The sequence below is a fragment of the Salmo salar genome, chromosome 16 (assembly GCF_965601325.2).
Source record: "Salmo salar chromosome 16, fSalSal1, whole genome shotgun sequence".
Taxonomy (NCBI): domain Eukaryota; kingdom Metazoa; phylum Chordata; class Actinopteri; order Salmoniformes; family Salmonidae; genus Salmo; species Salmo salar.
This window is the reverse complement of record NC_138306.1, coordinates 72680130-72704772: the sequence shown is the minus strand read 5'-3', so window position 1 is coordinate 72704772 and position 24643 is coordinate 72680130. Positions and strand designations below refer to the sequence as shown.

Sequence of the window (24643 nt, the reverse complement as noted above, 5' to 3'; positions counted from 1 at the left end):
TTTAAGTCTATGCGTACTGAGTCAATCTCCCTCCCATTTCCTTATATCCCGATCTGTGTATGTAGTGAGTAAGACATGAGTATCAGTAGCATTCGTTGTTATTCTGATTTTAAACAAAACCCTTGTTTTAGCTCTTATATGTGATTGTTAAATAGATATTCAATGCCAATTTATACCATTAAACCCCAAGGCTGAAGGCCTTAAATCTCCAAGGGATCTGTTAAAAAAATATATTTTTAGGCCTCAAAGTGTGTACTGTAGTACGGCTTATGCGTACAGCAGCACTTTCCCAGGTGCAATGTTGCAATACAACAGCATGTTGTACATCTCGTCCACAAGCCAGCTCTCTCTGTCACAGAAGGTTATTCTGTACTATACAGGACTATGTTCTGTTATAAGTACTGCTGTCAACATGGGGGCTCAGAATGGTCCATCCATATCCCAAATTAACAGATACCAATATACACTCACGGCTGGTTTGTAAAGCAGAGCTCTTCAAATGTTTAAAACCCAAAGTCGCCCATATTAGGAATCCCATAGGCTCATGATTGCTGATGGAACTCAATATTTACAGCTTCTGTAATGGATTTTGGAGATGTGCTGCTGTCTCGTTCCACTTTTCAATTTGAAATGGGATGTCCACACTTCCCAGCTTAGTCAAATGTTGATAATGAGTCCATTAAGGACCTTGTATTTGCTGAAACTTAACAGTTAACTTTTTATAAAGCAACACATTCATGCCCCGCATATATCTCTTCTCAGGGTTCAGGCTTTCACTTCTATCACACTTACTTTCAATGATAGAGCACTCCAGGAGAGAAGATGCACAGATACAACTAACGTATGACACTGACTTGGACCACAGCCTCAATCTGCCTGTGTACCTTGTACACGGTACGCAGGACTCTATTCTGCAGCTATTACCATTTAAGGTCTAAGAGGTTAATTAAGCTAATCGCCTCTTGAGATGGTGAGTACGGTATGAGATGGTGAAGAGGAGCCTCCCTTGTAACTCACCTGTCTGGTTAGTCTTCTACTGCAATGTCATCAGGCGAGATATCACGTGAATCTGTTCCTTATTAAAAAAGGATGAACATAAAGCTCAAGCTGAACCTCGGCAAGACGGAGCTGCTCTTCCTCCCGGGGAAGGACTGCCCGTTCCATGATCTCGCCATCACGGTTGACAACTCCCTTGTGTCCTCCTCCCAGAGTGCTAAGAACCTTGGTGTGATCCTGGACAACACCCTGTCGTTCTCCACTAACATCAAGGCGGTGACCCGATCCTGTAGGTTCATGCTCTACAACATTCGCAGAGTACGACCCTGCCTCACACAGGAAGCGGCGCAGGTCCTAATCCAGGCACTTGTCATCTCCCGTCTGGATTACTGCAACTCGCTGTTGGCTGGGCTCCCTGCCTGTGCCATTAAACCCCTACAACTCATCCAGAACGCCGCAGCCCGTCTGGTGTTCAACCTTCCCAAGTTCTCTCACGTCACCCCGCTCCTCCGCTCTCTCCACTGGCTTCCAGTTGAAGCCCGCATCCGCTACAAGACCATGGTGATTGCCTACGGAGCTGTGAAGGGAACGGCACCTCCATACCTTCAGGCTCTGATCAGGCCCTACACCCAAACAAGGGCACTGCGTTCATCCACCACTGGCCTGCTGGCCCCCCTACCTCTGAGGAAGCACAGTTCCCGCTCAGCCCAGTCAAAACTGTTCGCTGCTCTGGCACCCCAATGGTGGAACAAGCTCCCTCACGACGCCAGGACAGCGGAGTCAATCACCACCTTCCGGAGACACCTGAAACCCCACCTCTTTAAGGAATACCTAGGATAGGATAAAGTAATCCTTCTAACCCCCCCCCCCCCCTTAAAAGATTTAGATGCACTATTGTAAAGTGGTTGTTCCACTGGATATCATAAGGTGAATGCACCATTTTGTAAGTCGCTCTGGATAAGAGCGTCTGCTAAATGACTTAAATGTAAATGTAAATAAAAATCCCTCATGACATCAGAATCCTATATTCTCCCCTAGTGAATGTGGGTGGCAGATTGAGATCCATCCAGGATGAGTTGTTTCAGAAGTGATCAGGATCCTGTAAGATCTCATAAATCCCCATGTAGAATGGACTTCTGGCTTGTAGAGGTCCTCCTCGGTATTACAGCTCTGCATGTCATTCATAAAAAACCAAACTGTCCGTCAGCGCCCCCTGGCAGACAAACCCTTCAGGCGTCAGACTTTGGTCTGGTAAGGGGTTACTGTTGATGGGTGCTGACACATTTTCACACATTCACAAACAAACGCATGATGCTGTGTCTGGTTATACACAAACCATTTTTAACGATTAGCATGTGGCTCATAAAAGCCACTTGGAAATGCAACTCTCTTTGTTTTCTCGTCATGAAACAAACATATTTTTATACTTATAGCACGGAGTCTTTTGTACCCATAATTGATGGACTTTGTATGAACCCCAACTCCTGTGACTGTGCCTCTTGTCTTTACACTGTATGTATTTATGTAGCTAAGCGTGTGCATATGCCATTCCCTTATCACATGCTCAGCCTTCCCTGTAAAATGTATTGACTGCAGGGTGACGTTTTTTGGGATTAGTCTTGCCCTGGAGGCAGAACTGCGTGATTTCCGCTAGATGTGCCAGCGGAAAAGCAGTGGCGGTTCTAGACCATTTCAACTGGGGGGGCCAAGCTGGGGCCAGTTGTACTGTTAGAGGGGCCAGTTACATTAGACGTTATTGTTGTCATATCGTTTTCTTCACTGCATTGCAGGCATTAGCAGGCAAAAGAGCATGTTCATAATCATCATCGTTGCCACTGTCTAATAACGGATGTAAAAAAAGAACGATAGCAAAAATTTGTTATGTAAAAATTATTTCAAACTCCACATTTAGGGGGGCCACAAAGGGGTCCAAAATTGTTCTCACAGGGGCACTGCCCCCCCTCCCAAGAACCGCTAGTGCGGAAAAGTCAAAATTGTATGGCAAAAATTAGTGAAAACAAAAATGTGCTTTTTGTTCTTAATTTAAGGTTAGTGTTAGCGGTGTGGTTACGATCATGACTTTGTGGCTGTGCCAGGTCGTGACCACTCTGTAGAGCTGCCTCCAGTACATGAGTCATCCCAATAAATGCTAACCTACGTATTGACCTCTGTCATGGTTTGCTGACCTAGTCACAGATCTGTTTGTGCTGTTACTGCCAGAACTGATCTGCGACCAGGCTAAAGGTTAGCCAGGTTGCACCCATACTGTAGAACTCTGCTTGTTATTGACCTGACGTCGCATTGTAACCAATGTGTCAATTTCACTATACAACAGGCATTTGTGTAAAATAAACATTTGTATGAACATTTGTTAACTGGCTCTAAGAAATACTTTTTCAAGCATTCCTTTGAAAGGATATTTTTTGGGTCCATACAACTATATCCTAAACATGTCTGTGGTCCTGTGGTGGTTATAGGTAACACATTGAGTGCCATTGGTACTAAGAAATCACTTGTATTGACTGTCACCCAGGCATAGAAAGTGAAATGACCATTACTTGTTGCCTCTTCTGTGAAGGCTCAATGAGGAGCTGTCAATGTGTATAATTGTCTAGACTAGAGTTCCACTGCTTTATAAATGAATACAGTGCAGCCAGACTAACCACAAGTACCACAGTGTGTTGTTATGACCTATTAACTGTCAAACCCCAATTTTAAACATTCTGCTCTGTCATCGCCCATTAACAGTTTGATCCTGCTATATGAGCCAAATGTCAGCTTTTTGGGTTATTTTGGGGCTGGCTGGTTGTTGTCATGGTGCCCATAGTAATTGGCTTGCTGTCAGGCTCTCAGTGGGGCACCACGCAGCCTTGTGGGTAAATGAATGTGTGCAGCGGCGACGCACGCGACCTCATCCCCTGAAAACTAGCTGCGGGCCCATCTGTCACTACTCATCTATCACCAGTTTAATCCTCGCTTCTCCTTCGCTCTCCAGAAGAGTCACAGAGATACATTGTCAGAGTGTGGAGAGGAAATGAGAAGCATTTGCATCTAAATGGAATGTTTTTTTTCTCATACTTTCCCTCGTTTGGTTTTGTAATGACTTGGTGATGTGTGCTGGCCTGGCTGTGTGCAGACCGACTGAAGCAGGGAGGAGAGATCAGTGGTATTTTGTTCTCACAGCCTGCTCTGAGCCAGGGCTTTTGGGCTTTGGGCTCTGCTGAACAAGATCAGTTCTGGGTAGGGCAGATCTATAGTACTACCCTGTGCTCACAGAGTCTGACGAAGCTCTCCTGACCAAGGAGCTTGACTCTGAAACACATCAGGAATACGCACTGAAAGGTCCAATGCAGCTGTTTTTATCACATTATCAAATCATTTCTGGGTAACAATTAAGTACCTTAACTCTGATTGTTTTCAATTAAAATGGTCGAAAAGAAACAAAAATAGCTTCTTAGCAAAGGGCAATTTCTCAAGCAAGAATTTAGCTTGGACTGTCTGGGAGTGGTCTGAGAGGGGAGGGGAAAATGGAAAATGAGCTGTTATTGGCAGAGGTTAGAAACTCTTTCTTATTGGTCTATTAAATGAGAATGTTGCTTTTTCACAACCAAATCTATTATGTAAATTCCATGTTATCGAAGGGTCCAGACACTTTTTTGCGATTTCACTTGTTTTTGAGAAACGTACACCAAGCAGCGATTCGCTTCCTCATTGCACCATGGGGGCTCTGAAAAAACATGAACAAATTCTACAAAAACATTCAGAACTTTATCCACAATATTATGTTCTGTTTTGTTGCGACTCGAGCGATACCTCTCCTTCCATTCTAGCAACAGGCTACACGGAGAATGGGACTGCTGGGTAAGGGAAACGGCATTAAAATGGAATGGAACCTTGTGGATGAAGTTCGGAATGACAATTTCATGTGTACAATATCTAAACACCTGCATCACTATACTGAGTGTTTCCGTTTCAAAAAATACATATTTGGGTGTTTTTGGAGCATTTGTTGCTGTTTTTTTTAGAGGCCCCGTACTGCACAACGAAGATGAGGAAGTGAATCGTTGCTTGGGGTAAGTTTCTAAAAAACTAGTGAAATCACCCAAAACAACCTGAAACATTACAATTACATGAATTGAGATTTGGTTGTAAAAAAGCCAACTTCTTTAACTATATAATTTACTGCATTCCACCAAAACAGGCTGAAATTTCAATTTGTCTTTTCAAGTAGCGCTTACACTAAAGTAGCATCATTTTCACAATTTCAGCAAATTTTGTGTGGAAAAATATATAAAACACAGGAAATCACTTTTTTGAATGCACTGGGCTTTTAAATGTGCACTAATAGTGGCAGGTGCACATACAGTGCCTTGGGAAAGTATTCAGACCCCTTGACTTTTTCCACATTTTGTTACATTACAGGCTTATTCTAAAATTGATTAAATTGTGAGAAAGCAAAAACAGGTTTAGACATTTTTGCTAATTTCTTAAAAATGAAAAAAAGTAATCACATTTACATAAGTATTCAAACCCTTTACTCAGTACTTGGTTGAAGCACCTTTGGCAGCGATTACAGGCTCGAGTCTTTTTGGGTATGACGCTACAAGCTTGGCATACTTGTGTTTGGGGAGTTTTTCCCATTCTCTGCAGATCCTCTCCAGCTCTGTCAGGTTGGATGGGGAGTGTTGCTGCACAGCTATTTTCAGGTCTCTCTAGAGATGTTTGATCGGGTTCATGTCCGGCCTCTGACTGGGCCACTCAAGGACATTCAGAGACGTGTCCCGAAGCCACTCCTGCGTTGCCTTGGCTGTGTGCTTAGGGTCATTGTCCTGTTGGAAGGTGAACCTTTTCCCCAAATCTGAGGTCCTGAGCACTCTGGAGCAGGTTTTCATCAAGGATCTCTCTGTACTTTGCTCCGTTCATCTTTGCCTCAATCCTGACTAGTCTCCCAGTCCCTGCCGCTGAAAAACATCCCCACAGCATGATGCTACCACCACCATGCTTCACCGTAGGGATGTTGCCAGGTTTCCTCCAGACGTGACGCTTGGCGTTCTCCCATCTCCACAGAGGAACTCTAGAGCTCTGTCAAAGTGACCATCAGGTTCTTGCTTACCTCCCTGACCAAGGCCCTTCTCCCATGTTTGCTCAGTTTGGCTGAGTGGCCAGCTCTAGGAAGATTCTTGGTGGTTCCAAACATCTTCCATTTAAGAATGATGGAGGCCACTGTGTTCTTGGGGACCTTCAATGCGCAGAAATGTGTTGGTACCCTTATCCAGATCTGTGCCTTGACACAATCCTGTCTCGGAGCTCTGCGGACAATTTCTTCGACCTCGTGGCTTGCATTTTGCTCTGACATGCACTGTCAACAGGTGTCCAATCAATTGAATTTGCCCCAGGTGGACTCCAATCAAGTTGTAGAAACATCTCAAGGATGATCAATGCAAACAGGATGCACCTGAGTTCAATTTCGAGTCTCATAGCAAAGGGGCTGAATACTAATGTAAATAAGCTATTTCTTATGCAGGTGCTTCTACACCTGCAGGTGCTTCTACACCTGCAGGTGCTTCTACACCTGCAGGTGCTTCTACACCTGCAGGTGCTTCTACACCTGCAGGTGCTTGCTGTTTGGGGTTTTAGGCTGGGTTTCTGTACAGCACTTTGTGACATCAGCTGATGTAAGATGGGCTTTATAAATACATTTGATTGAAATTTGATTTAGTTTTTTAATACATTTGCTAAAATATCTAAAAACCTGTTTTTGCTTTGTCATTATGGGGTATTGTGTGTAGTTTGCTGAGGAATTGGTTTTATTTAATCAATTTTAGAACAAGTAACAAAATCTGAATCTGAATACTTTCCGAAGGCACTGTAACTCCTGAGTGGCGCAGCGGTCTAAGGCACTGCATCTAAGGCACTGCATCAGTGCAAGAGGCGTCATTATAATCCCTGGTTCAAATCCAGGCTGCGTCACATCTGGATGTGATTGGGAGTCCCATAGGGCGGCGCTCAATTGGCCCAGTGTCGTCCGGATTTGACTGGGGTAGGTCGTCATTGTAAATAAGAAATTGTTTTTAACTGACTTGCCTGGTTAAATAAAAAAATGTAAAAATAAATAAATACTGAGGTCAGATCTCACACTGCCAGCCAGAGTCCTGACCAGCATCCTCTCACTATAAATTATTCAAACCGTTCTGAATAATGCAACATTGTTAGTCCTTCTAATGCAGGGTGGGAAGCACAGGCAGCCCACACACACACACATACACACACTCTGGGTGAATCGGTGTTACTGGGTATAAATGAATAATGAGAGATTCACTTCAAATCACCTCCCTCCAGCTACTCATATGCTGTGGTATGCAGACAGTATGTTTGGATTATGGCAAAATGCATAAACATGCAGCATGGCTGAAGGGATGTGGTGGAGGAGCTAAGAGGTTGTATCCGTAGGCGACAGGACAGATCACTGCATGTTCTCCCTGCCCCATGGGAACCGGGGAGTGAAAACACTTAAGACCAGAATGAGTGTGTGAATTATGGTTGTGGCCCCCAGTGAGAGTCTCCAGGGCCTTCAGTTTTATTGATACCCGTGTCACGACAAAACGTGATGATGTTCAACATGAATAATGGCTGAAGTAAATGCAAAGAGCGGCTGGCATGTAGTTCAGGGTTTGGGTTATTCAGTGAACAGCACAAGCTCCATGGAAGTGGCCAGCTCTAGGAAGATTTGGTCGAGAAGGGATACAGCTTTTATTAAAATTGACTTTTCGTAGCTGGTATAGGAGAACTTACGCAGCAGGTTAGGATAATTAATGTAGCAGGTTAGGAGAATTAGGTTAATGTTAGGAAAAGGTTTTTTATTTTTTTTATTTTAGTGTTAGCTATAATCCCTTCTAGACATGACCCTAAGAAGAGGATAAGAGTAGGTAAATGAATGAGGCCCAGGATGGAGATTACCTCTATCAGCTCAACAATGGGGCCCTAAAACTTTTTTTTTTTGTGGGGGACTTAGAGGGAGGTTTATTGCAGGTGCAAAATCAAATAAAAAGAGACGATTGATTGAGGGGGAGAGTTAAGGAGCCTCTGTAATGATAGGGGTCTGAAGCTCTCTCTCTCTCGCACGCACACACACACACACACACACACACACACACACACACACACACACACACACACACCACACACACACACACACACACATACATACACACACACACATACACACACACACACACACACACACACACCACACACACACACACACAGTACACATTTGTCATACTTGAGTAAAAGTAAAGACACCTTGATAGAAAATGACTCAAGTAAAAGTGAAAATCACCCAGTAAAATACTACTTGAGTAAAATTCTAAAAGTATTTGTTTTTAAATATACTTAAGTATCAAAAGTTAAAGTAAAAATATAAATATAAATAATTTCTTATATTAAGCAAACCAAGCACCATTTTCTTGTTTTCTGAATTTACGGATAGCCAGGGCACACTCCAACACTCAGACATCATTTACAAATGAAGCATGTGTGTTTAGTGAGTCCGCCAGATCAGAGACAGTACTGATGACCAGGGATGTTCTCTTGATAAGTGCCTGAATTGGACCATTTTCCTGTCCTGCTAAGCATTCAAAATGTTATGAGTACTTTTGGGTGTCAGGGAAAATGTAAAAACTACATTATTTTCTTTAGGAATGTAGTGAAGTAAAAGTTGTCAAAAATATAAATAGTGAAGTAAAGTACATATACCTCAAAAAACAACTTAAGTAGTACTTTAAAGTATTTTTACTTAAGCATTTTACATCACTGCACGTACACACCAGCGGAGGCTGGTGGGAGGAGCTATAGGAGGACAGGCTCATTGTAATGGCTGGAATGGAATAGATGGAACGGAGTCAAACGTGGTTTCTATATGTTTGATACCGTTTCATTAATTCCATTGCAGCCATTAAAATGAGTCTGTCCTCTTATAGCTCTTCCCACCAGCCTCCACTGGAACAACACACATCACATGCATACATGCACCCAAAACCTTTAGGTTGCATTACATTTATTCATACAGTATCACATAGTTATACAATCAAGTATTTATGGAATCAAGACAACACAACCTGGTCTCATAAGAACCTTTACCTTTACAATCCTCCGCCATAAAGAAGCTTTAGCTTTTATTTAGAAAATGTAAAAAGTCATTCTATGATGTACTGGTGTTGCGGTTTATTTCACAGTCTAATTAAGTATTTACTTGCTATGGTCTGAGAAATTGCATGGTAACAATTGGTTATTTTAGTGCATCTAGTACAAAGAACTGAACACTACAGATAACTACCTGGTATCAAGCAGTAAAGGCTATACATGTACTTATTTTAATAAATCCCACAGAAACCAAGCGTTTACTATTAGATCATTCTCAGGCAACTACCATTTCACCCTACAATTTCCATGAAAATGCAAGATAAAATACCAGACTGTTCAATAAAGCATAACCCATGCAATCTCTGCTATACTGCAGGTTAGTCACTGTCATCATGGTCATCATAGTCTCCATGATCCTCGTGATCGTCACCATGGTGCCTATCCTCCCTGTCAACCCTGTCATAATCATAATCATCCTTCACATCATCGTCATCCTCAGTGTTGACCTTCCCAGACAGCACGTCTTCTATCCAGTCCTCCAGTTCCTCAGCTGTGGGCAGGTCTTCATCGTTGGACATGTCCAGCCAGACACTGTCCGCCTGCCACAGTGGGGGTCAAAGTTCAACCACAATCATCCAATTCAATTTAGTCTTCGGCTCAAGAGGTCATACAGATTCTATTGTAACGAGATGTCCACAGATATTATATGTTGAACCAACAGTTGGAACACAACTTAAGTTAAAGGAGAGCTCAACTTACGTCTGTCACGTTCACAACTCCAATCTGAGGCTTAAACAGGTTCACCTTGAAGGTCTTCTCCCAGTATGTGGTCAGCTGGATCGGGGAGACAGACACAAAGCATTGGTGCAGTTTATAAAGCTGAACAATCACACCAGATGAAGTAGGTCATCATATACAGTATGATGGTGTGTGTGGGGTCAGAGGTCATACCAGTGGGAAGTCATCAGGGTCAATCCACACTATACTGAGCTCAGGGTTGTTGGTGTTGTCTCTGGCCACATCTTTCAGGATCTCCAGGAACTCATAACCATCTGGAGAAATCACAGATGGACAGCTTAGATATATTTGTACGCACCCATTTGTGTCTCTATCCATGTACTGTGTTAAATATAGAATCCGCATTAGGGGAAACAGCGCCACTGTCCGCCCCAGCACATTTGTTATTGGTTTTGTTTCGTGGACAAAATGGCGGAGAGGTGTGTCGAGAAAATTGGAGTACATGTTCTTCTGTTCTATTTCATGGGGGGACGTGTCTGTTGTTTTCAGTAACTTCTTTGTTGTTGTAACATCCCAAACGGACGTTGCCGTTTCACCATTAAGGATTCCAGCTTTAAAAATGAGAAAATAAAGATCAACAAACCAGGGTCTTCCTCCTCAGCAAAGGCTACAATGTGGATCCCATCCAGGTCATCCTCCTGGGAATGGGATGTTGAATTTGTAAAGGGTACACATATAATACTACCAGTATAATTCCCTTTTCTCAGGTAGAGGTACAGTGATACTGTAGGTAACTCACCCATGTCTCAAACATGTCCTCTGCACGCAGCTTTCTCAGAGTCGCCCTGCAGAAGACAGACCGCAGCCACACAACATTTCAAGAACATCCAATAGTAAACCGGGTCATCCATATGAGATAAGGAATAATAACAGGGACGATATGAAAAATGACTGGATTCTAATGATCCGTCTGCACCAATGGGAGACGTTAGAACCACAGAACTAAAGGGTGGCACACATCGCATTGAATGTGGATCTCCTGTTCATCTGTCGATCGTTCAGTGAAGTCTGACTGACAACATTTTCACGTAATTCTACATGTAAAATCGGTTTGCACGCTCTCGGCAGGAAAACGCTATTGGTGTGTTCGAGCCCTGAAATGAAATATTTTTTAGGGTTACCTTTTGTGTTGGTGGACAAACTCCACTATCTCCATCTCTGAGAGTTGCCTGCCAGGGAGGATGGCTGGTTCCTCCATGAAGGGCTCATAGAAGTTTACCTCGTTCATCTTCAGAGAAAGGTGCTTCGCCGTCTGCATCACAACACACATACTTAGCCATCACTGATGTTGTGTAGAAACTGACCTAGATACTGTCTACACACACACACACAGGTTTCACTGGATTCAGGTTTGTGGAGTGTACTGTACTTACAGCTTTGTCGAATGTGGCGAAGAACTTGATGTAGGGCTGAAACCGCTCTGAGGCCTCCTGGAACGCCTTGTAGTCTGATAGAATGGAAGAAGAGGGAGAGAAAGAAACGGATTACAGTTTGGCAGGATTGCATTCAAAACTCATCTTCCTTCAGAAAAGTATGTGATCAGGAAAACAAGGGTTGACATTCAATTTCAATTTCCCAGCGTAATCTCTCTCCCTCCTCCTCCTCAGTAACAGAACCATTTTACATCCAGCTTCTGAGGCGCCAGGCTATCCTCTCAATAAGCCCTAAGGTCACGGCCGTAGGACCTACAATCTTCTCTCCGAAATAGGATTTTTCCTAATAAAAGCTGCATCATGCCTCGGTCAAATATGAGATTTTATCTTCCCTTCTCTCGTGTCTCGGTTTCTTCTTTGGAGCAGCACTGTCTATAATTGCTCTCGACCTATTAGACAGAGAACTAGAAGCTATTAAAAGCATCTCAGGAGGCAAGAAGGAGTGTAGATCAGCTCAGAACAAAGTGTCTTTTTAGCAGCTGGCTTAATGGCTATTTGCCTCTATTAGGTCCTATGTGGAGTAGTGAGCTTCTGGGTTGTATAGGGCAGGAACAGCAGTTCTTCACACAATTCACTTGTTTGACCCGTGTGAACAGGCCGTCCCATAATGCATGCTTAGGCATACACAGACTCACATGAGTCCTCTCCCTTGAAGTAACCAATGAGGCGTATGTCTTCCTCCATCCTCTCAAAGGCCCTCAGTTCCATTGGGTTACTGATGAGCTCCACTGGGTCCTCCAACACCTAGGGGGCAGAGCAGCACAACAGCATGGCCATTCATTAACACAGTGGGAGAGAGTGGGCTGTGACGAGTGAGTTGCCTTTGATAACAGAGAAGTTGCCAATTGTATTAGGCCAAAAAGCATTGTTTATACAAGTTTACTCCTTGCGTTAATCTTTTATTAATTCATAATGTTTGCTCCCTACTCCCGTCAAATTCTACACCAACAGCTATATTTACCAGTTACAACATCCCTTCAAACACTAACTGTTTATTTTCCCTGGAAAGACAAGGGGGAGAGGACTTACAGTCTTCTCCCGTTGAGCCTTGCATTACATTGCAGAATTTACATCTCATCTAACAAGGCAGAGGCTGTTCATTTTTTATAACATGATGAGCTAGGAAGTCTCCCCCTGTGGTTATATCCCTCTTACAGTGGTGGAAGAAACACGTCCCTCTTCCCTCTCTCTTCCACCTTGCACTTACCTCTCTCTCCCATGTCCCAGCTCCCTCTTCCCTCTCTCCTACCTCCCTCTTCCCTCTCTCTCCTACCTCCCTCTTCCCTCTCTCTCCTACCTCCCTCTTCCCACTCTCTCCCACCTCCCTCCCCTTTGATCCTACTCACATCCAGCAGGAATTCCACCAGGGTGTCTGCTGAGAGTTCCCCGTCAAACTCAATCACACGGTCGTCCTTGAAGATGTACAGACTGCCCTCCTCCTCCAAACCTGAGGGCCCAGAGGAAAGGAGGATTCAGGAAGCATTGGTGACTGAGTGCCAACTGGAAAACAAGCCTTGACAAATACCTATTTTGTAGAAGTTATGGCATTTTGATATTTTTTATGTAAAGGAATAGTTCAGAAGCCTTGTTTCCATATTTGTGTTTTGTGACCAGGGGTTTGCCTGACCATGTGACCTGCCCAGGAAACACACTGGGACCTACAGAATATATGACAAATTACGACGTACCCAGTTTCTTGGCAACTTTAGCGTCCTTCTGGGAGTCGACCATCCCAAAGCCAATGTCCTTGTCCTCCAGGACCTGTGCAGTCAGCTGAGGATTTAACAAAACACAACATTTGTCATCAGTCAACTTGGAATTTCAACAATGTAGCAACAATGTGTTGTTTGGGGTGTTGTGGGCACTTATTTTCTTATGATCCACCTCAATAATTAGAACAATTCAGCATTGTATTAGTCCACTGTGGGAAATATAAATATATAACCTGCTTTCAAACTCAACTTCCTCTCTCCCTGATGCTTGGAATTTTGGCAAGTAACTGCAGCCAGTGCTGTCTTTGTCTATACAGCTTTGATCACCAAGTTTCTAGAGGAGAGCACCCTGTGGACTGACTGTGGGAGAAACTCCTTTGTAAGTGTCAGCACTGTTTACTGTTCAGAGAACAATTTCTCAGAGAGGAAAAAAGGTCTCTAAACTACCACTGCACTGCAGAGGGCTAAAGTGGAGTTTGACTCAGGTCCTTTTGTTGTGACTGCGGTGGGTACTTCTAACTTTCTGAAAAACAGATGTTTGCAACTAGTTAAGCTACTGTTTAGTATGCATCTATACTGTCACAAGAAGCAATTGAGCCTCTTTCATTAGCTAGTCAATGTATTCTGAGGCAATTAAGTAGTTACAGTGCATTCGGAAAGTATTCAGACCCCTTGTCTTTGTCCACATTTTGTTAGGTTACAGCCTTATTCTAAAACGGATTAAATCGTTTCCCCCCCTCATCAATCTACACACAATGCACCATAATGACAAAGCAAAAACAGGTTTAGACATTTTTGCAAATGTATAAAAAAAAATGAAATATCACATTTACATAAGTATTCAGACCCTTTACTCAGTACTTTGTTGAAGCACCTTCAGCCTCGAGTCTTCTTGGGTATGAAGCAAAAGCTTGGCACACCTATATTTGGGGAGTTTCTCCAATTCTCTGCAGATCCTCTCAAGCTCTGTTAGGTTGGATGATGAGTGTCGCTGCACAACTATTTTCAAGTATCTCCAGAGATGTTAGATCGGGTTCAAGTTCGGGCTTTGGCTGGGCCACTCAAGGACATTCAGAGACCAAGCCATTCCTGCATTGTCTTGGCTGTGTTGTCTTGGCTGTGTTGTCCTGTTGGAAGGTGAACCTTCGCCCCAGTCTGAGGTCCTGAGCGCTCTGGAGCAGGTTTTCATCAAGGATCTCTGTATTTTGCTCCGTTCATCTTTCCCTCGATCCTGACTAGTCTCCCAGTCCCTGCCTCTGAAAAACATCCCCACAGCATGATGCTGCCACCACCACGCTTCACCGTAGGGATGGTGACAGATTTCCTCCAGACGTTACACTTGGCATTCAGACCAAAGAATTCAATCTTGGTTTCATCAGACCAGAGAATCTTGTGTCTCATGGTCTGAGAGTCCTTTAAGTGCCTTTTGGCAAACTCCAAGCGGGCTGTCATGTGTCTTTTACTAAGGAGTGGCTTCCGTCTGGCCACTCTACCATAAAGGCCTGATTGGTGGAGTGCAGCAGAGATGGTTGTCCTTCTGGAAGGCTATCCCATCGCCACAGAGGAACTCAGAGTGACCATCGGGTTCTTGGTCACCTTCCTGACCAAGGCCCTTCTCCCCCTATTGCTCAGTTTAGCCGGACGGCCAGCTCTAGGAAAAATCTTGGTGGTTCCAAACTTCTTCCATTTAAGAATGATGGAGGCCGCTGTGTTCTTGAGGACCTTCAATGCTGCAAAAACTTTTTGGTACCCTTCCCCAGATCTGTGCATCGACAGAATACTGTCTCGGCGCTCTACTGACAATTCCTTCGACCTCATGGCTTGGTTTTTGCTCTGACATACACTGTCAACTGTGAGACCAACTATGGGACCTTGTGTGCCTTTCCAAACCATGTCCAATCAATTGAATTTCCACAGATGGACTCCAATCAAGTTGTAGAAACATCTCAAGGATGACCAATGGAAACAGGATGCACCTGAGCTCAAGTTCGAGTCTCATAGCAAAGGGTCTGAATACTTATGTAAATAAGATATTTCTATTTTTTATTTTTAATAAATGAGTAAAAATGTCTAAAAACCTGTTTTCACTTTGTCATTATGGGGTATTGTGTGTAGATTGAACATGTTTCATTTAATCCATTTCAGAATAAGGCTGTAATTTAACGAAAAGTGGAAAAAGTCCAGGGGTCTGAATAATTTCCGAATGCACTGTATAAACTATAATTATAAGCTGACCTAGAAACAGTCCTGGGAATACACATAATCATCACTTCCTGATGGTATGATATTGCTCTGTTCTACAAGAGAAACCAGGTAATGCTCTCTCTGAAACTACCCATCAACCTTTGACAAATAACAGCAATATAAACTGTAGAGTTCACTCTTTAGGTCAGGGGTGTTCACTCGTTCCACAGAGGGCCGAGTGTCTGCGGGTTTTTGTTTTTTCCTTTCAATTAAGACCTAGACAACCAGCTGACGGGAGTTCCTTACTAATTAGTGACCTTAATTCATCAATCAGGTACAAGGGTGAAGCGAAAACCTGCAGACACTCGGCCCTCCGTGGAATGACTTTGACATGTTTATCAAGTATGGAAAAGGGAAATAAGATATTATTCTAGTTTTAGTCTGTTCTTTCTCATGACATGTTGTAACAGATAAGCTTCAGTGTAAGTGACAGAAAGGTATGTGTGATTGAGGTGCCATTTGGCTAAACATTTGGCTTTGACTAAGCTCTGACATCAAATCTTTGTGTTACAAAGGCTTCTCAAATGGTCATATATCTGCTGTCCAGGCACAGAACTTATTTCTCTTGTCCACACAGTGTCTAGCAATCCTCATTTAAAATGTCCTGGTGGCGCATAAAGATGTCAACTCTATTTATGATGTCACTGGAGTTGAAGTGACAGACGGTTAACTTCAGCGAGAGAAGACATGTAAATCAACCAGCTTGAATGTGATGGAAAGACGATGCTGACCTTGGGAACAAACAGGTGCTTTTACAAAGACGTATCTAAGGAACTAGGATGTGTAATATATCTGCCGTGTCAATTATCAAATTAAATTTATAAATTCACTGTGATTACCATTAAGCCTTAAAGCTCTACATGTCCCCATCCTCATCTGTTAAAATGACCTTTTGTCTGTGCTCTACACATTTTGTCTTGGGGTCGAATAATAATCCCATAATCCTATTCACAACCTTATTGACCTTGCTTACCAGGAAACGTCTACTATCCGGGATCCTTAGGAATGTCTCTGCCCTAAACCCTAACCTTAACCATAACCATAACCATTACCATAACCATAACCCTTACCTAACCCTAACCCTAATCTTAACCCTTACCTTAACCATTTTAAATTTCAACTTCAATGGGGAGTAGGGACATCCCAAGGATCCCAGATAGCACTGACCCTCAGACAAGGAATGTTGGCCCCTGTTGGCTGACCTATAGCATCTGAACATCCCTGCACTACCTTCCCCCATCTCTCCTCCACTCTCACCTCATCTCCTCTTCCCCCTCTCCCCCTCTTACCTCCAGCACAAGCTCAGTCATCTGAAGCTGCTTCTGCCTGCCTTTGTGAGCCGGCTGCGGTTCATGGTAGAGTAGGCACAGCATGTCAAACATCTTCAGAGCCTTCTTGTAGTTGCGTTCGTTGATGTGCAGAACGCGGTCCTTCCCGTCAAAGCTGGGGAACTCCAGTCCCTGCTCTGCAGAGCACAGAGAGGTCACGTACAAACAGGGCAACAGAGACAGCCAGAAGAGCTGCATGTTTCTTAGAGGGAAATGCCCACTAATGGACAATGAGTAGGAACTGGAAGAAGTAGGGGAAACTATACAGAACTATAACCCTTGAGACTTCAATGGATAGTAGCCAGTACTAGCCACCAATTTGCACCAGTAAAGAAACAGAAAAATAAAGTTTTGAAAATAACAAGCAAGAGTAGAATTGTTGTTCGCCCTAAAGTCTCCAGCTCTAGTCGTATTCTTTCACTCTATCTCTTTCTCTCTCTTCCTCACTCTCTCTAGTTCTCTTTCTGCCTCTCTCTTTTCCTTCCTCGTTCTCTCTCTTTCCTTCTCTCTCTCTCTTTCTCTTTCTTGACTGCCTCACACTGTGGTTAAAAAATAAGTCCCCAAAAGTGAATCCAGGGAGCTTTGGCAGAGTGGAAAGCTCACAATAAAATAGCAAGTGACCCCCTCTCTATCGCACTTTCGGGGCCTTTTTATGAGGCCAGTTGTTTCTGGGCTTAAAATAACTGTTGGGTTGCAGAAAAGAGGACGGATAGATAGATAGGAGAACCCCAGGGAGTTTCCACTGTCTCTCTATCAGTGCCTGACATGATGAAACATCTCTCTAGCTGTCGGGGGAATAGCCAAGGAGTTGGGATGTGGGGCAGAGGAGAGAAGTGGATATGGAGTGAGAGGGTTCACCATTATTTTTGGAATGTGTGTTTTCAGTAATGTGAAGTGCTGTTACAGCATGCATGTTATCCTAATACAGTAGGGTGTTTAAAGAATAATAGGTATAAAGCCTGATCTACAATGTGAAGGAAATGTAATCATTTCCCTCACACAAGCCACTGTTTGTGCTAAGGAAGCCACAGTGTGTTTAGCTAACATTCCAATCCTTGTACTCCGTGTCATATGCCAAATGGCAAGGAGTGGAATGATATCTTAACAGACTGGTACCCAGACTAACAGTGTGTTTCCATGGTACAGATGAGCATACTGAATACTGATTTGTTCATTGTGTAATGTAGCTCCAAGGCTGGGTAGAGAGGGCCAAAATAACACTTACATTGCCATTGAAGACACGAGAGAAAAGTTTAAAAATGTAATATGTCTGTGTCCTATATTTGTCAGAGGGACTAACAGCATTGAACGAGGGTGTGTACATAACTGTGATTGAATGCGTTTTGTATTTGATCAAATTCAAATCTAAAAAGCAGCAGATTGAGGCCTCTTTACATTGAAACAAAAAGAAGCAATGTAGAGAACCAACCTGGACTCACAGCTACATGTAACATAGTAAAAGGAAATCTGTTTCTTATGGTAGGTATTCATTTGTGAATGTCCATCATCCATTTTGTATGATATGTTCCGAATTGCAATTCGTACAATATGTTACGAATGTGCAAAGCGTATGACATGTTACGAATCCCAATTTGTTGTGGCTAACGCTAATATTAGCTATGTGGCTAACATTAGCTAGGCTAGGGGTTAGCGTTAGGCGTTAAGGTTAGGAGTTAAGGTTAGGAGTTAGGGTTAGGAGTTAGGTTAAAGGGTTAAAGTTAGGGTTAGCTAACATGATAAGTATTTGCAAAGTTACTAATTAGCTAAAATGCTAAAGTTATCCGTGATGAGATTAGGCAAACTATTCGAATTTAACAACCAGGAAATGGAGGAGCGATTTCTGCATAGTGCTTCTTTAAAGATGCACTATGCAGAAATCGCTCTGCCATTTCTTGGTTGCTAAAATTAAAAATGATCATTGTTCGCCTAATTTCAGTTTATGTAACAAAAGTCATTGTGTAGAGACTCATTGTACCATCTAAATCGTTGTGAAATATATGTTCCATAACCCAAAATATTGTATTTTCAGCTGTTTGAAACTGGTGTACAAAACTGAAAGTAAAAGACACAAAAACTAAACTTAAGAACGAGAAGCCTAGAAATAACGGACAGAAGAGATCTACCGCTTACTATACTTGCATTCAAGATTTATAACGCACGTTTCTAGGTGAATTTGATCAGGTCTCCCAAAAAATGACGTATTGTAGCTTTAAGTAACCTGTTTTATGTAACTATACCAAACATTACATGTCATGCTAATTTGAGATCTCGGATTTACGTTTACTATGTTACATCTAGTCTATGAGACCAGGCTGACAGAACACACACGAATGCGGAAATGGTCCCAATATTACGGTAATGATACGTCAATACTTGTAATTACGGTAAGGGTTTTCAGACCAAACTAGAGGCTGACCAAGCATCAGTCATCGCTAACTGTCTAAGCGAAGAAAATGAGACTGCCGTGGCTCTTGATCCCTCTTCTAACGTTACAGTTTTGTGGAGTTGATTTCAGCGTGGCCGGATCAGGTAACAATAAAGATATGGAATATGTACAGTTTCGGAGGTCTGTGCTGGACTGAAATTGCATGACCGAATTATTCTCAGGAGTTCCCATTCATCCTAGCTAGCTAGCCCAGTTAACGTTAGCTAACAAACTAAGTTAGCTTGCAAGTAGAACCAATTGGTTGCATGCGAAATGATATTTATTGGCAGATATCTTAATACAATATTGGATACAGAGTTTTCCCAAGGCACCCCTTTAAAGAAGGAATTTGATTAATTGTGTGGCTCAAATTGTTACTTTAGCTAAGGTTGGTTAATGTAATGCAACAGGTCTGTCAGAGCTGTAGTAACGTTAGGTCGGATTATCTGACATTTAACCTAACCTTTCCCAGCCTGGTCTCATAGACTAGATGTAACACAGTGAATGTATATCCGACATACAAAATTAGTAAAATACAGTATGTTACGTTTGGTATGGTTACATAAAACAGAAGGTTACTTAAAGTAAAAAGGAAAGGAGTGTGGTTGTTCGGGTGGGCATATAACGCAAATGTCAAGGAACCCAAAGGTTGCGTATTCGAATCTATTCATGGTCAATTTTAGTTAATTAGAAACTTTGCAACTACTTAAAATGTTAGCTGACGTTAACTCGTAACCAGCTAGCTGAAGTTAACCAGCTAGCTGAAGTTAACCAGCTAGCTAATGTTAACCAGCTAGCTAATGTTAACCAGCTAGCTAATGTTAACCACCTAGCTAATGTTAGCCACCTAGCTAATGTTAGCCACAACAAATTGGAATACGTAACATATCATATGAATTGCAATTCGTAACATATCATACGAAATGGAGTGTCTCAGATTTATGTACAGAATAATATGAAATGCTCTGAGACCAGGTTGCCTTTCCTGACTTCAGTCTCTTCTAAATACTAGTGTGCCGCTAGTTTATCTCATATTTACAACCCAATGCAGTGTAAGTAGCCTTTGCCACGGGCTTTCAGTGTGTAAGCAATCATGCACACTGATCTGTATTTCAGTAGTCCAGGAACTGCATGCTCTTTGCCTAACAAGCTCTGTTTTATTAGGTAATGGTGGCAGGTGGCAGATATACCTTGAAAAGATCACCAAAGCCACGCAACTTTACAAGCCTTGCAGCCCATACAACTGCAGTTGCCATCTCAGGTAATGCATGCAGGAGAACCGATGTTGCTTCCTATGAGAACAGTATTGCTATACAAAAGGGTTTCAGCTTTTTAACAAAAGCCATTGGTTGCCTTGTTAGAGCAGATCCTTCATTCTCTCTCCGTTGTCCTCAATCCATCCAGTGTCTTGAATGATGACCTACGACCCTTCAGAGAAGGAGTGTCTGAGGAGCTAATGGCGGACACGCTTCGTCGTGGCGTGGGCACCCATTACCAAATCATTAGTGGTAAACTGTATCGGGAACAGAACTGTATGTTCCCAGCCAGGTGAGGAAACAAAACATTACAATTAGTCTCTGAACACATCTGAGTTTGTGTTTCTCATCAAGCTTAGAAATCAGACCCTGGTTTTGTATGATAAATGTGGTCCGTTAATTAGTGGTTTAGTAAAATGTATTATCTTTAGGCCTATATCAGTAGTGAGCAAGTTAATATGATAGTCATCATGTCCCAGCTGTCTGTCTCTCTGATTGGTTTAGGTGTAGTGGGGTGGAGCACTTCATCCTGCAGGTGATTGACAAGTTGCCAGACGTGGAGATGGTGGTGAACGTGCGGGACTACCCTCAGGTGCCAGGCTGGGTGCAGCCTATCCTGCCTGTCCTGTCTTTCAGTAAGGTCAGCTCTGCGACCATGCATGTCCTCATCACACACACACACACACACACACACAACAGTGTTGCTTGTTTATGTTATTTATAAATGTTTCTACTTTTGTAAATGTATATATATTTGTTGGAAGTAGTAAAAGAGAGTTGTCCAATGTGATGGCATTTGTGTGTGTAAAATGAAAGTGTGTTGTGTGCATTTAGACTGCTGACTACCAGGACATCATGTATCCTGCCTGGACCTTTTGGGAGGGGGGCCCAGCGGTATGGCCCATATATCCCACTGGACTAGGACGATGGGACCTCATGAGGGATGACCTTAAAAAGTAGGTTTGACCTTGTGGTACAAGGAAACACTTGTATTTTATTTATATTACCAGGTAATTTTCTCTGTTATTCACAAACAATCTGTTTGTGTTAGATCGGCAGCACAGTGGTCCTGGAAGAGGAAAGAGTCCAGAGGATTCTTCAGAGGCTCCAGGACTAGTCCTGAGAGGGACCCCCTGGTCCTTCTGTCCAGAGAGGCTCCAGACCTGGTGGATGCTGAGTACACAAAGAACCAGGCCTGGAAGTCTGAGAAGGTCCGTCTGGAACTACCAATGCAAATGTCTGTGTGACAGTGGCTTGAATGCACTGAGAGCAGTGCTATGTTTTTCAACCGCAATATCAACATCAACAACTGTTCAATTGCCTCTTCTTTCTTTCTTAGGACACACTAGGTAGACCACCAGCTAAGGAGATTCCCCTGGTGGAGCATTGTCAATACAAGTAAGAACAAGATATCATGGTGGAATTGCATTGCGCTTGGTTTTGTGTTTACAATGTTTTACATCAAGTGCATAGATGTGGCTTCACTCTGACACTCACTGGCATTTTCCAGGTCAGCCTGGATAAAATTTGACTAATTTAAAAAAAAAAAAATGTTTTTAGCTTCAGAGATTTTTAGATTGACTGAGAAAACATGGCCCTGGTTTTCATGAGTTGAGAGGGAAACTTCCATTACCTGTTTCAAAGGTCTGTTAATTAACCCTGGCTATTTATCTTAAACCTTCAGCTATGGAATAAAACACTACAGGTGTGCATTGTCAGCATCAGTTACATTTGCACGTCAGGCCAGGGCTCCAAATCATTAACTCACCATTGTGGCCCCACCTGTTAGACTACCAAGGACAGGGTAACTTTTTCCTTACCCTGTACACACTGTGTGATTTCCACCACAATTCCTACCTCATCATCTGACCTCTAACCCCTCAGGTACCTGTTCAACTTCCGGGGCGTGGCGGCCAGCTTCCGCCTCAAGCACCTGTTCCTGTGTGGCTCTCTGGTCTTCCATGTAGGGGAGGAGTGGCTGGAGTTCTTCTATCCCCAGCTGCTGCCCTGGGTACACTACATCCCTGTCAAACAGGACCTCTCTGACCTCAGGTGACCTGTCTGACTTGGCTGTGTATCATAACTGTTCAACTGTCAACCTGCTCCATGGGTAGTGTAGTGGAATATGCGGTTTGTCTAATGTCTGAATGTTCTTTGTTATATCTATAGTCATGTCCCCCTTTTCTGTCTTTCCAGGGAACTGCTACAGTTTGTGAAAGAAAACGATGACATCGCTCAAGAGATTGCCGTTAGGTAACAAGCGGGGTTGTGAACTAGAAAAAATGGCTTTAGACTGGCTACATTAACTGTCTGCTTTCTCACAGCTTGTACAGCAGCATGCTAAATAATCAAGACTATTGATATTGTTGACTTATGTTAGTTGACCAACCTCTGCCTCCAGGGGTCAGCGGTTCATCCTGGACCACTTGAGGATGGAGGACGTGTCGTGTTACTGGGAGAGACTCCTCACTGAGTTTGGTGGGCTGCTCAAGTACAAACTCCAGAGGAAGACTAACTACAATCAGGTCATCCACAAGCATGGGAGGACAGAACTGTGACCGAGCCGGGGAGGGGGGGGCATTCTGTATGGACTATATGAAGGCAGCTCCAGTCAATAGATAGCGGCAGATCGCACTGCTTATTAATGTCCTTAATGCTGGTCTTAGAATTAGGAATTGCTGGTCTTCACATTTATGCTGTGGTCTCCCCATAGATTCTTCATAGGGTTAGATGTAATGGAGTACCTTTTTAAAGTATTGTGTTATAGAAGATTTAGGAGCTGAAAAACACTATAAGAAGAAAGCAGCTATTTGGGATTGAAATGACCATTGGGATTAGCACACAGAAAGAGTAGGATACTCTATATATTGGTTCTATCACACAGTTTGCATTTAGCAAACCTGGGTTCAAATACTCTTTAGGATATTAGGATTACTTTCAAATATATTTGGAAGTAATTATTTAGATATTTTTCATTTGAAAAGACAAGTAGTTGAATATTGGAGTGTATTTGGAAATGCACTTGGAAAGTATTTGAAAATACTCAAATATGCATTTAGCCCAGGCATTCTATTTTTTGGTGTTGAAATTAGTATTGGAAAGGGAAAGGGGGATACCTAGTCAGTTGTACAACTGAATGCATTCAACTGAAATGTGTCTAATGCATTTAACCCAACCCCTCTGAAAATACAGTACTTTCAAATAATTCCAATAAAAGTAGTTGATTCGGGCCACGTTATTTGAAAATACTTTATTTTCTCTGTATTTAAGTAACAAATTATTAAATACTCATGTATTTGAACCCAGACCTGGTATTTAGTCTTTCCATGCTCAAAATATCAGCGACTTTATGCCTCGAAAGGAACTTAGGGTAGAGGATTTATGAAGTGCTTGATAGCGTTTGCTATTAGGCAAAATCAGTTATCTCACCCCACACTGAAATTGTGTGAAAAATCTATGAAATTGGTTGATTCTGGGAAATTACACCTAAAAGGCCATTTTCCATCTGCTTTCCCTTACTGCCCTCTAGTGTGTGACAGAAGCCCTGTATGCTGCTCAGGAGTTGATACTTACATCTTCCATTTTATTGCCACTGGTCCATTCAACTATAAACACAACCAAAACACTCCTCACCTCAGTGTTGCCTCTGTTTAAGAAGAACAATACACCACCATTGCCATATACTGTAGCGATATGATGTAGCTTGAAACACTACATGTTAAGCCGTAAATAACTACACTCAACACCAAGTGCCAATAGAACGTTATTCATTAATGTAGAATGACATGTTGTCAAACCCACTGTCACTGCACTACTTTACTTGGACCTGCCTTGGAAAAGATGAGTATAAGCCACAATTGTACCAAAATGTTGAATATTTTCAAGTTTTCCCATTGTAGAATGTATGTGTTAGTTCTCTGATTCTACAGCTGTGGCATACATGTATATAAGGTACTTTGTGCGGTGTATTGTCTTGACCAAAGAGTACGAGGTACAATGCCAAAAAACCATGTTCAGCTTGTCAAAACATATGATGTGCTCTTCATGGTTCGTCAGAGTATTGTATGCACAGAGATTGTACTATCATGGGCAGGTTGATTCACCTGCAAAATTGGTGGAATAGTTTTGGTTTGTCTGTTGGGCTTTAATTAATAGTAATTGATGCTATTTTTGTTGGCTTGAAACACAATGACAATGTTGTGATATGATGCAATAACAGCCTTTTGTCAATGTTTTGTTTCCTTACATTTTTATTCGAATGTATCATTTTTACCTCTGTAATAAACCATTCAAATCTCAAGTAAATTCA

The 24643-nt window shown here is 42.5% G+C and overlaps 2 protein-coding genes across 2 annotated transcripts; one reads left to right on the top strand and one right to left on the bottom strand.

Moving 5' to 3' along the window:
* Positions 1–9035: 9035 nt before the first annotated feature.
* On the bottom strand, positions 9036–17088 carry casq1 (Calsequestrin-1). The gene is made up of 11 exons (NM_001140160.1): positions 16615–17088; positions 13058–13142; positions 12716–12816; positions 12005–12113; positions 11310–11383; positions 11058–11188; positions 10676–10721; positions 10520–10574; positions 10090–10190; positions 9898–9972; positions 9036–9737 (listed from the first exon to the last, which is right to left on the bottom strand). Exons 1-11 carry the CDS (start codon positions 16849–16851, stop codon positions 9516–9518), a joined length of 1236 nt encoding a protein of 411 aa, NP_001133632.1. The 5' UTR covers positions 16852–17088; the 3' UTR covers positions 9036–9515.
* A 1948-nt stretch (positions 17089–19036) lies between these two features.
* Positions 19037–24639, top strand: poglut1 (protein O-glucosyltransferase 1). Its single transcript, XM_014150496.2, has 10 exons — positions 19037–19182; positions 20243–20339; positions 20483–20626; positions 20839–20974; positions 21169–21290; positions 21386–21545; positions 21674–21732; positions 22219–22386; positions 22531–22587; positions 22736–24639. The coding sequence occupies exons 1-10, from the start codon at positions 19107–19109 to the stop codon at positions 22890–22892; spliced, it is 1176 nt and encodes a 391-aa protein (XP_014005971.1). The 5' UTR covers positions 19037–19106; the 3' UTR covers positions 22893–24639.
* Positions 24640–24643: the final 4 nt, after the last annotated feature.